The sequence below is a fragment of the Mytilus edulis genome, chromosome 8 (assembly GCF_963676685.1).
Source record: "Mytilus edulis chromosome 8, xbMytEdul2.2, whole genome shotgun sequence".
Classification (NCBI taxonomy): Eukaryota; Metazoa; Mollusca; class Bivalvia; order Mytilida; family Mytilidae; genus Mytilus; species Mytilus edulis.
Window position 1 is genome coordinate 6,793,513 of NC_092351.1, and position 14,257 is coordinate 6,807,769.

The 14,257-nt window shown below is 33.3% G+C and overlaps 1 protein-coding gene across 1 annotated transcript; it reads right to left on the minus strand.

The window, feature by feature from the left end:
- Positions 1 to 1,580: 1,580 nt before the first annotated feature.
- On the minus strand, positions 1,581 to 3,818 carry LOC139486708 (KRAB-A domain-containing protein 2-like). Its single transcript, XM_071271630.1, has 2 exons — positions 3,643 to 3,818; positions 1,581 to 3,189 (listed from the first exon to the last, which is right to left on the minus strand). Exons 1-2 carry the CDS (start codon positions 3,816 to 3,818, stop codon positions 1,581 to 1,583), a joined length of 1,785 nt encoding a protein of 594 aa, XP_071127731.1.
- Between the last annotated feature and the right edge of the window lie 10,439 nt (positions 3,819 to 14,257).

Consider the following 14,257-nt stretch of genomic DNA (forward strand, 5'->3'; position numbering starts at 1 on the left):
GAATCCACATACGTGTATCAGAAGAGGTCACTGATTGGTTGGTTGTCATTTGTTATTGGGAATCCACATACGTGTATCAGAAGAGGTCACTGATTGGTTGGTCGTCATTTGTTATTGGGAATCCACATACGTGTATCAGAAGAGGTCACTAATTGGTTGGTCGTCATTTGTTATTGGGAATCCACATACGTGTATCAGAAGAGGTCACTGATTGGTTGGTCGTCATTTGTTATTGGGAATCCACATACGTGTATCAGAAGAGGTCACTGATTGGTTGGTCGTCATTTGTTATTGGGAATCCACATACGTGTATCAGAAGAGGTCACTGATTGGTTGGTCGTCATTTGTTATTGGGAATCCAACCAATCATTGTCCATATAAAATTCAACTTAATGAAGACCAATTGCGTAGACTACAATCTACTAAGATAATCAGAGATCTCAATAAGACAACAGATTAATACAATCCCCTTTTAGACATGCACAAGATTAAGACAAGACTCAATATGGCTTGTGCTATACACTGCAATTTCCAGTAAGACAAATCAAACGTACAATAAATCTACAAAAAAAAACCCACAAAACTTCAAACTTTTATTGGATATCGTTCTAAACCAAACGTTTTAACATGATAGTGCCATCTTGACCTAATGCGTTAGTCTTACATGTATTTATATGTGTTGGCTTATATCAATGTTTTAGAAGATCAACCAGAGCTGTAAATGTATATTGCTGACAGACACATTTAATGAGAGGTGATACCTAGTCAAACAATAACAAATATTATAGCCAGAATAAACAGAACAGAATTAAATATCAGATTGACCCTGGTTAGTCTGTAATCTGTCTAGGTATCTACACATCAACAGCCAAAACACAATCATACTCATCTAAACACTAGCTTAGACGACCTATTTCTCCTAGCTCCTAAACATTTTATATTTATCTTGAATGGCCATGTAGCTGACTCCAATGTTGCAGCCAATAACACTGACATAGCAAACTATATACTGCCATAAAACAATACTAACACAAATGATATACTGCTACCAAACTACACTGACATAGCACATTAATCTGCCACAAAACATAGCTGAATAAAAATAATACTGCGACTTATTTCAGTATAGTTGACGATCAATTTAAGTCTTACTATTTTTGTAAATAAAAGCCCCTGCTACCACACACCACTGACATACAAGCGATATTACTATCAAATATCACTTACACACATATAAGAAACATACTGCCGACATATATATGTTACAGGCATTTTCTAAATTTAGGCATTTTGTAAAATGACTGAAATTTTTAGGCATTTTCTAAAATGCCTGGATGATTTAGGCATTTTACAAATTGACTATTTTTTTCAGGCATTTTACAAAATGCCTGAAAATATGGTAAGGCATTTTACAAAATGCCTAAAAGACTAAAACTGAATGGAATGTACTCAAAATTTAACGATTAGAAATATCAATTAAATAATTTTATTTTATCATTAAATATTGCATGAAATTTAAACAGTAAAAGTTTTATAATTGTAATTAAACCAATCATTTACATAAACACTGAAGATGACAATTATTTGTTGCTACATGTAATGTTTGGATGACAGCGACTGTTACACATTTGTCCTGACTTTTTGCAAAGGCAACGTTTAGTGTTACATCTAGTCTTACCACTAGCACTACAGCCACATTTTGTGTAACCCTGACCATCACACAAAGAAACTTTACTGACAGCTTTTCTAAAGGATATTTCATTATCATAATTTACACAATGAATAGCAATAAAATTACTGTCAGATAGTTCAAACTGATTCCTGGTGTAAAGTCCACGTAATATTCCATCTTTAATTCCTAGTTTATAACCATGCTCTTCCTTTCCAGTAACAACAGCCATAAGGTTACGCGGGTCTCCTTTCCCTCGATCCACATGTGGAATTGCAACTAATACATTTGCACCAACATCCACCTCTGTTAAAACTCTTTCCGATAGATTTCTCATCCTGACAGCTTGTTTTGTCATTGAGTCTGATGCATGCCTTCTCTCATTTCTGATTACCTCTTCGTTTGAACACAGGTGACAAGTGATAGTATCAGGTATGGTTCCGTTTGAACACAGCTCATGTATGTACTGTGCACAAGTAGAACACTGGATAATCGAAAAACATGGATTTTCACACACGGCACACACATGAACATCTAATTCTGTTTCCTGAGTTTCAGATAGATTTAATGCTGTATTAAGCTGGCTTTCCTCGTCAAGTTGGTTTGGCTTATCAGAGCTTAACTCATTTGGCCCGTCATTGCTTATCTCATCTGGCTTATCAGAGATTTGCAAATGCTGAATCAGATCTTCCTCCGTCTGTAAAGAACCAAGAATCTCTTGAGGTAGTGATGATGATGATAGTCCTATCTTAGCATCACAGCCAAACATTGCCTTGTATGGTGATCTGTTAATACCAGAATGATGACTGTTATTTTTTTCAAACTGAACAAATTTCAACCCTATATTCCACTTTTTACTGTTGTTCTCTCTCATCCAGATAACCAGCATGTCTTTGATATCTGCATTTCCTCTTTCGACACTTCCTTGTGATTGAGGATGTCGAGGTTTTCCATGGACTATTGTACAATCTGTCCACATGTCTTTCAGTTCTTTGATAATATTGGCCGTAAATTCACGTCCGATATCCGACTGCAGGATATGTGGGGCCCCAAAAAGTAAAAATATATCCAGTAGCTGATAGGCGACTTCTGAGGCGTGCTTTGATGTAAGTGCTCGCAATATAGCAAACTTGGTCAGATGATCTTGATAATGCATGATAAATCTGAAATCACCATCTCTCATAGACTGCATGTCTACTAGATCAACCTGAGCTCTACTGTTGAAGTCCTTACTTATCAACGGCTTAATAACTAGACCTTTACTGGCAATTTTCCTTTTTTTGAGTTGACATTCTTCGCACATTTCTTTAAACAAATTCAGAGCATGCCTTGTCACATTCGCGTACTTCTTGTTGACCTCTTTTAACATTTTATCTCTTCCACCATGTCCAGTGTTCAAATGTGCTCTCATTATAATGCTGTATATTTCCTCTGCATATGCATAATATAGGATAGGATCTGTCAATGACTGTCGCTTTTTAATCAATTTTTCTACATCACCACAGTGTAACACATCAAATCTGCAATTTCAAAGTATATAAATTTGTTAATTTGTAACTTTTCAATGGTGGCCTCATACAATTAACTTTAAAAATCAATTTAGTAGCAGAAAAAAAGAAAGAAAAACAAAAAGTATCAATGTTTTGTCAATGAATTGGTGCATGCTAAATTTCCAGTGGCAAATATTTCATTCATATTCAAGTGGCCTATGAAGCAACTTAATGAGAGTTGTCTCATTGGCAATCATACCACATCTTTTTATTTATAATTAATGTTATTAGAAGTTGTCAACTCTATTCTTTTATGTGATCATGTACTTTTTTACTTGACCATTTGTTAAAATGAGTGCATCATATTTTTATTTTCAATATTTTGCAAGATGAGCAATTCATAAGAGCCTATAGATTTTCTTATTAACGCTTGCTATGAAAACTTTAAAATAAGTTACAGCTCAACAGAAGAAATGCACCTACCTTTGCATATGATAATAATCCGACGAATGTCCTTTTAATCCAATCTTAATTTTGTTCAAAATAGTTTCATATTTTTCTCTGTTCCATATAATACTTTTCTGATTAGAATCAGAATTTTCAATTAATTGGTTTGTAAATCTTTGTTCTGGTGTAAGAACAACATACCCTTCTGCCATGATGAAAAGAAGATCATTAATGAAATACAGAGTGAGTACTCACTCAAAGTTGTTGTTCTATGGAGTTTCTAATTATAGACACTAAAACTAGTAAAACATAAAAATTTAACCTGCAGGCTAGATTTATAAAGAATAATCTTAAATTTATTTTAATCAATACTTTTTTGTAGGTTTACAATACATTTCTGTCATCTAATTCATGTATTGCATATTTACACAATTTGCCTGAAATAGACCAGGCATTTTGTGGAATTTTCATTAAAATTTTCAGGCATTTTACAAAATGACTAGGTTTTTTTAGGCATTTTACAAAATGCCTGTCAACTTTAGGCATTTTAGAAAATGCCTAAAAATTCAGTCATTTTACAAAATGCCTAAATTTAGAAAATGCCTGTAACATATACAAACACACTGCTTCCAGACAACCTTAGCAAATCAAACAATGCTGATACCAAATAACACTGACATACTAGTATTAAACAACACTGCCAACAATAGCAGTACATAGACACAATATAATTCTAGCAAACATCACTTGCATACAAAATAAAACTATTACCAAAATAACTTTGACATACAGACAATACTGTTAACTAACACCACTACAAACAAACAAGCAATACTGATATTATAAGGACGACTTCTCCGGAACAACACTGAAACAATACTCCTACCGAGCAAATTGACATACAAACAATAAACTGCTACCAAACAACACTGACATAGTAAATAACAATTATCTCAAATAATACTGACATACAAATAGTATGTTGCTACCAAACAATACTAACATAGTAAATAATACTGGCATACATTAAATACAGTTGCGGATCCAGGGGGAGGATTCTGGGGGTTTGAACCCTCTTTTTTTGGACGATCAATGTATTTGAATAGTTGAACCCCCTCCCCTTTTTGTCCTGGGTTGCTCGATCCGCCCCTGATTAATATACTGCTACCAAATAAGTAAACATAAAAACAATATTATGCTAGCAAACGTCACTTAAATACAAACAAACCTGTTAATAAACAACACTGACATAGAAGCATTTTTCTTAACCAAACAACACTGATATATATATACAAACACTACTGCATGCTAAAATACAGCATTGACATACAAATGCTATACTGCTACCAAACATGGCTAATATAAAAACGATGTACTGCTACCAACAACACTGACATAGTACACTGAAATGGTAACAATAAGTGAAATTCGCCGATTATTTATAGAAATAGAAAAAAGATATATATGAAATAGTTCACTGCGTAACTTTAAACCAAGTTCGAAATCTGAATATCAACAAATTATTATTTTTTTCAGAGTAACAATGACTAAGTAATTCCTTTCATTGTGTAATATAAAATGAACAGTTAGAAATACGAGAAACATATATGCAATATTGCCTGATGATATTACCTTAACCTGTTTATATACATATTGCTTTTACGGTAACATTATAGTTTAAAATACCAAGGAACTAAAATATCTAACAATTAAAAGAGATATTAGATATGCCTTATTTTCTTTTTAAAGTGATCGCTTTTAATCCTATATCTGTTCAATTTCTTAAAGTTTCTAAAAATATACAGTTGAAAAAGTAGAATCGACTTTCAATATGAACTGCTGACTTCTCTTTAAAAAACGAATAGCTCAAATTTACCTATACGAAAATATACAAATTTTCATAGAGAAATAAAAGTACATTGAGAGCTATTATAATACATGTAAAAACCATGGAGTAGATGTATACAATACTAAGAAATGGGATATAGAATAGATGTACAACAGAGTACAATAGAGTTGATGTACAATTCCAAGAAATGGGATATAGAATAGATGTACAACAGAGTACAATAGAGTTGATGTACAATTCCAAGAAATGGGATATAGAATAGATGTACAACAGAGTACAATAGAGTTGATGTACAATTCCAAGAAATGGGATATAGAATAGATGTACAACAGAGTACAATAGAGTTGATGTACAATTCCAAGAAATGGGATATATAATAGATGTACAACAGAGTACAATAGAGTTGATGTACAATTCCAAGAAATGGGATATAGAATAGATGTACAACAGAGTACAATAGAGTAGATGTACAATAGAGTAAATGTACAACAGAGTAGATGTACAATACCAAGAAATGAGATATAGAGTAGATGTACAATACCAAGGGATGGGATACAGTATTATTATTTATCTTACCTCCTATACATTTCCAGGAATATGATTGGTTAAAAGCGTCCGCGTGCAAACCGTGTATATTTGATATTAGGTTAGTAGGGAGGCGGGGCTTATCTCATACACGGTTAGTAGTGGAGTTACGTCCCTTTATATGCCTTATTAGGTAAGAATGGGGCGGGGCTTATTTCATACACGGTTAGTAATGGTGTTATGTCCCTTTATAAAAAACAAAACGGTACTGAGAAAAAATCTTAAAAGTTCCAACAGACTAAGAAATGGATCATTAGGATTGAAATAAATTCATAAAACACATTTAAACCTTACAAGTCGTTATTGTTGGCATAACGATAGGATCAATGGAAGTATTTTCTTAGTGCTAACAGTATTGAAGACTTGCTCATTTTGAGAATCACTAGTCTTAATTTCACACGTTAAGATAGTCGGTAAGATAAATTCGTTACATAGTGTGCTAGTGACGTAATACGGTATATATGGGGTCAGTAAATTCCATATGGGATTTACTGACCCCATATATACCGTATTAGGTCACTAGCACACTATGTAACTAATAATACTACCAATGCAATAAGAATAAGGAGTAGATGTACAATACCAAGGGATGGGATACAGTATTGTTATATACTACCAATGCAATAAGAATAAGGAGTAGAGTACAATACCAAGAAACAGTTTTAGAGTATTTATACAATACAAAGTAATGGGATATAGAGTAGAGTATTTATACAATACAAAGTAATGGGATATAGAGAAGAGTATTTATACAATACAACGTAATGGGATATAGAGTAGAGTATTTATACAATACAAAGTAATGGGATATGCCTGTATTAACAATATCGAACGATGAGATATAAAGTAAATGTACAATACAAAGGAACGGGACGATGAATATAGATATTGAAAAACCATGCATATATTAAAAGAAACCTCCAGACTGTCAGTAACAGTGACAGAAAAACTTAAACAAACCGCAACGATATAAAAGTGCATCACTTGAATTCTATTTTTTTTTCATTGATTGACAATGTTCAAAATAGAAACAATGTCTTATGTTTAACGTTAAGTTCTGTTATAATTCGTCTCATAATATATTTTTGTCAGCATGTTTTATAATAAAGAATTTGCCATCATACATGCAAATGACATGCACAAAAACTTGCTATCCATTTATTATTCCATGTTTAAAAGTGTTTGTTCATGTGTATCTTGCATGCACAGTGGCTGCTGATTACATTGATAAGGTGTTAAGTGACTTATAGTCATCACCTTTTAACAATCTCAATACTATAGTATACAAGCGTCTGATGTTGCAGATCTCGATTATACCGTTTCAGTCTAAGATACATTTATCAGTCCTGTTGATAAATCTTAAAATCGTTTAATTCTTCGTGAAGATGTATGTCAATGAAAGTACAGCACAGTATTCTCTACGAGGAAGATTAAAATGCAAACTGTGATTTCGAAAATCGAAGGCTTTAAATTGAAATAGAGACTACCATTTGATTTTCTGATGGACAACGACACAGAAAAAATAGTATGTTCGCTTATTAAAACAAAAAAGTGATAGCGTTTGCATGCACTTCGTAAAACGTTGTATTCTCTTTTATACTTCATCGACTGAACACAAAGTATGAGAAGGTATAAGATAGATGAAATCATGTTAACAGTGTATCGCCAAGTAAAGATCCCATTCATTTTAAGAGGTTTCTATGGTTAGATTTTCACTGATAAATCAATTTTGTCCGTATTTTATATGATCAGATAATATGTTCGCCATTTAACCCGAGGTATAAAAATCACTTTATAGGCTAACTACCTGTCAGGCTTAACAACTCAATAGAAACCATCAATGGTATATAGGTGAAAGACTATTAACTGCTGTTAAAATGGTGGCCACAACAACCTCAACTTCAACATCTTGTTAAATCAGGCATCGGACCAGAAATATAATTTAAAAAATAAAATTAGTACACAAAGGGAATTATCATTTGATCGTTATGGGAGGTTTTCTTCGTTTCTACAATACCTATTCAATATATTGTGTCCACTGACAAAGTTTAAAAGTAATTTAGTCCATCTGTGATATTGTCTTATATATACATGTATATTACTATTTTAGTGTGTCCACTTCGTTAAAGTCGATTTTGTAGCATGAGTAATTCATTGCACTTTTTCGTATGAATCGTTCGGTTTGTTTAATCAAGGAAAATGAGTTCGTATGTTAGCACCATCTTAACAAAAGTTCAAACTAAAGGTCCCTGTTCGTATAAGATCTGTTTAATCCGAGTTATCAGTGAATTGATAATGCACTTGGAAACATCGATATATAAGCAGGCAGGGTATATGATGAAACACGTATACACGTTAAGTAGTGTGGAATTTGTGATGGCTACCGTAAAACTTTTAAGAAACGTAAATCTAAGATAAAACATTAACACAACAATAAAATACTCGTAAGCCATTCTATCGGACTGGTCTAAGTGTCATAGAGGCTACTATAACTGTGCAGATGTGGACCAGTTTCCATCATTGGTACTGTTTCAAGTTCTATGAAATGTCTTCACAGTTCTGAAAATACCAGAACACACACACAGAAACACTTATACATATCAATCATAGTATCGTTTATAAGAATACAATACTGTATAAAATTAATTATTTGCAATTAAAAACAAATAAAATTCAAAGCCAAGAACAAATTTGACTACAAGACATAAAAGTTTTACTTTCAAGGTTTATATTTCACCGTACTTAAATGTTCTGACTGTAAGCTATATTAACACATGCAACAACAAATATTTATATATTTTATCTTTTTTCTATGTTCGCATTCCAATCAATATGTGTGTCCAGATTTAAGTTGATGTGACCACAACTTAGTGGTAAACTATCTAGACCCAACACGTTTACCTGATACAGGACGGACTACGGACATGCGTCAATAACAGAAAACGTAACCGCAACCGTCTACAGAACAAACTCATGTATGTAAGAATTATATCAATGTTATTTAGGTTTATTTCTAGAAGAAGGGTGATACCAGAGGGACATCCACACTCATAGATCGAAAATAAACTCACAACGCCAAGGTTAAAGGAAAAAGAAAAATACAAACAGACAAATAATAGTACACAAGACACAACAAAGAAAACTAAAGAATAAGCAACACGAACCCCACTAAAAACTGGGGTGATCTCAGGTGCTCCGAAAGGGTAAGCAGATCCTGCTCCAAATGTGGCACCCGTCGTGTTGCTCACGTTATTACAAACTTGGTAAATAGTCTAGAAAATCGAAAAACTGGATGGACTAACGGATGGACTAACGGACGGACGGACACACAGACAGGAAATAATAACGTGGCATATTTATACAACCATGTTATCCAATTAGGGTCATATCTAGAAGATCGAGATACTGAAAGAACTAACGGGCGGACGGACACACAGACAGGAAAACTAACGTGGCATATTAATGCAACTATGTTATCCGATCAAGGCGATCGAGATATCAGACAAATCTATCGTATAGTTTACGTTTATACAAATTAAACCAAATGTATTGAGATATCAGTTTACTCTTATCTATATTTGAATTATGTAATTAAACGAGCGATCATTCATGTGGAGTATCTCGCTGACTAAGGACTTAAAAATTAATGAATGGAACTGTAATCAATACATGTCTTGTTTACCTACTACAATATACTCTCAGGTATATAGACTTGACGTAAGCTTTACCTACTACTATATAGTATACCTTGACTTACACATATCCAGCTTTACACCGTGACTTACACATATCCAGCTTAATACGTTGACTTATATATTTCATGCTTTATACCTTGAACTACACATATCCAGCTTTATACCCTTACTTACACATATCCAGCAAACCTTGACTTACGCACATCCAGCTTTATACCTTGACTTACAAATATCCAGCTTAATACATTGACTTACACATTTCCAGCTTTAATCTAGACTTGCAAGAAATCTGTATTATCCACAAGATAATAACAAAAGAATGTTTAAAGATATGACTTCATATTGATACGTATTACACAGCAAGCCATGGAATGTCTTTCAAATGAAGACTTCCTTTATTCAGGGTTTTATGTATTTATGTAAGGATTTCGTTCATGCATTGGTGCTGCAAGATAGACACGTAGTAAAACCAACAACACAGCATTGATTTTTGAAAAACAAAAGTATATGCGCTTTTGTAAAATTGTTTGAATAACATACCACTACACCTTGTGTTTATATTGTCTTTTTTATTTCTTATCTCTATCTGCATTATCAATATTTTTATATAAAAAAAGATTGTTGTTGTCTGTAAAATTAATTTCAGGTCATATTTCAAATAAGTAATAATGTATAGGGTCATCACTGCATTAAAACCTCATTTAAGACATCTGATCATATCTGACAAAACGATGCATCATTTTTGTTATTTTCTTAAAATATGTAAAATGAATTGTCTCTTATTTAACAAAGATAGATAGCTTGTAATTATATCATGAGTTTCAAATAATCATATTTTATTTATTGGAACAAGAAGAATTTAAATCACAGAAATTAGAAATAAGAACCTCCGTTTTCGTACTCTGCATGCGACCCACTGATTGCTTTAAAGTGCATTGGTTAAAAATTCTGCCATCACAACCTAAACCCAAAGATTTTATCAAAAAGCAACATACCTTTAATTTCCTTCAAACTTATTTATCTTAAAACTAATCGGAAATCTTTTATTTATGTTTTCTATTTCATGCATGAATTTCAGGATTCTTGAATGTCAAGGATAGTGAGGTTGTATAAATGGATGAATTTTTTTTATGTCTACTTTTTTTTTACAATTTCATAGAACACAACTTGTCCTTTATAGGGAGCGGATGAGAGAAGTCAATAGAGTAGTACAGTTAAGGACCAAATTAACATGACTTTACTCAATTGCTTACATAATCTACCGTCTTTTGTCATTGGGTTGCTTCTCGTCTAAGTTAACATCTTGTCAGATGCATACGATTGATTGATTGATTGTTGGTCGCTTAACTACCAGTGGCAAATATTTCATGCATGTTCAGGACAACATATTCATAAGAGAAAGCGTGTACTGACGAAACGCGTGTCTGGGGTATCAAATTATAATCCTGGTACCTTTTCTAACAATTTACTATAGAACTTCTATTTCGTGTTTTTTTATAAATAAATATTACAATTATATCATAATCTTATAGTGGGAGCACGCTATCCTCCATACATTTCCTAGAACTCTCAACATTTATAGATACATTATTATAATCAATTAATGGAAATTATAGCTGAATTTTTTCCCCCATCAATGACGCAAGAATTTTATTGATGTGAAATAATGCTTAATATTTCTACGGATTTTGAAATACGCTATGACACAGTTTGAATAGTAAAACAATAGCATGAAAAAACGTTAAAAACTTCCGCAATTACAAGAATCAGTACAGAGAAAAATATAGCACCTTACAATAGCAATTAGTTCATATTATTCGACTCTTATTGTGGGGGTGTACATTTAAAAAAGGAATTTAAAAATCCCCCACTGGTGTATATAGATGTAGGAAGACGATAAAACACTAATTGAAATGTCGCTTTAAATTTGATATCTATATGCTTATTGGTCAAATGTTAAAAGCTTCAAATAATGGAAAACTATCCCACTATACCAAACATATGTATCTTGTAACATAGGTTGTAAAATACATGAAATATATAGGCCTATGGATTTAATAATTTATATGAATTTAATGATCTACTGTAAAACGTCATAAAAGGACCACTACATATAACACATATCACGTAATGTTCTGTGTGCAGAGGCGGATGTGGTTTGGATTGCAGGATGATGAGACAACAATCGACCAAAGACACAGCGAACAGGATGCGAACTACTGTAGGGGACGGTAATGCATTCAACAATGAGCAAAACTCATTAAGAGGTTTAAATGATAAAATTAATAACAACTCAAAAGAAAAAAGATAATGAGCAGATTTATGCTATACAATAAAAAAAATTAAAAAAATACAAACCAACAAAGTTCAGTGACAGCAACCGACGACAACCATCGGATTACAAATAACTTGGTTGTGACATAAATTTAAAGAATATGTACATGGTTTTAATTTGTTTGACAGCGCGGAATCCCCACCTCCATAACCCGGGGCAGTTGGGTACAATATATAGCAGTGTAACAATTGAACAAACTATACAAATCAGTTTGAAAAGTGGATTCCAGTCCGTTAACTAAATAATAGTCACCATATACAGCTAGCTTAACTACTCGGATATTTCATTTTTATTGGATTATTAAAAGTTTAATCGAGCCACGGATACGTTCGTTCTCAGTAGAGGGGAAAGTGTGTGTAAAGAAAAATCCTAAATAGAGTCCAGGGGTACATTGATATGGACATAACAGCTAGTGGGTTAATGAAAGTCCATAAATCTTTAAATCTTTACAATATACATAATACACTGATAGTAAGTAAAATTAGTCATAAGTACACAGATATTATCTGATAATGACAATTTATAGCGAGTAGTATGTTAATATACCTTATGTAATGTTACAAAGACAAACACGGAGAATGAGTCGTAATCATTCCGTAATCCTAACTGTAAACCATCTTAGGTATTCTACGCTAGTAGGAAGCAGGGCTATTACGTCAGGAAATTTAAAAGTGTGAAGGCTGTTTATTGGTTAACTGAACGTTGAGGTCATTATATGATTAAGTGACTAATCTAGTAGAGAGTGTTAATTTTGACACCTTGTCTTGTCTAAATACCGAAATCTTGACAACGTCTCGCCTTCGGCGCTATCTTGTTTATATAAGGTCAGATTGATACTTAATCGGAATGACCAATGGAGTTGCATCACATCTATTTCAGGTAAATTTTCTTGAGAGGTCCTAGTTGTTGAGTCATCATCCGAAAATTTCAGGTACCCTCCTACACCTTTTCCACAATTATCTTGCGTTTAGTGTTTGAACATTACCCTGCTCCCTAACAGTATCCGTGTTTTCACTTTATCATTAGTGGAATGCGATTCATATTAAGGTTTCAACTCCTAAGACAACCCTCCACGTTGGAAAAAGCCTAACTCCAAATATTTACAACAGTCCTCAACATCTACAACAGGAACAGTTGTAATTGTTGTAAATATAATTTATTTCCGTTGTACTATTATATATGTTTCCTGTTTTGTGGGATATCATTTGGTGTAAGATATCGGCAGCACATGTATTAACAAAAAGAATCAATTCATACTTTTTGATTTAGTAGAATTTTATTGTTTCGACAGACCTTTCCTTCCGTTAATTTTTGTCATTTTCCGATATTTACACCTGTTGTGTCTTTTTTGTATGTATATTTATCTGATTGATTTCTATGTCGTGTTCAATATTTGATGCTTTAAGGTAATAATATTTCATTTTACAACTTAATTAGACAAATAAACAAGAATGGTTATGTAAGGTTGACATAATGATTATTATACTTATCAATCATACATTAACAACATTGGTTACCAGATAGTCCATGTACAGGTATAACTTATAAGTTTGGAAACTTCAGTTTTGAGTGACATCCGTTCAATAAATTTTGCAAATTTCTATTGACTCTTCAAACATGTGCGTTTTTATCTTTGTAGCTGGATTGTCTCGTCCACCTCCAGTTTTGCATACGCCAAATGGTTCGCCAGATCACAAACCAAACCAAATATGGGAACGGGGAGGAAGGAGATAGAGAAGGGTAGGGTATTTGGACTTCTCCCATCATACTGTAACACATATGGATACGAGGGGTGTCCAAACGACTGGGTGGGATGTATAAATACACAGTCACTTCCGTCTAGTTTTCTTTTGCATGTGGCAATTATCTGTTTATATATCACGTCAGATGAGTCGCATGTTTAATCCGATCTGTCACGATCTCTGCATGCTGCAGAGCCTTTAAAACAACACTTTTATGGTCTGTAGGTGACCTGTTGCAATTGACAGTTTCTGTCCCATTCTAACATATTGACAGGACGTGTCTGTGTATTTAAGCATCCCGGTGTGTTAGTGTAGTAAAACTTGACGCCTCACGCCAGGCGCAGCAATCGTTAAGCATGTGACCCGGTAGGTGTCCACAGATGCCCTACTGTTATGAAATCTTTCTGTCCCATTAAACATACCCTCTTAACATGTGGCAGTTTGA

Excerpts from the sequence above, each read along its gene's own strand:
- LOC139486708 (XM_071271630.1), bottom strand. The coding sequence starts at position 3,818 with ATGGCAGAAGGGTATGTTGTTCTTACACCAGAACAAAGATTTACAAAC. Across the intron at positions 3,190-3,642 it reads GATTATTATCATATGCAAAG|ATTTGATGTGTTACACTGTG; the intron begins GTAGGTGCATTT and ends TTGAAATTGCAG.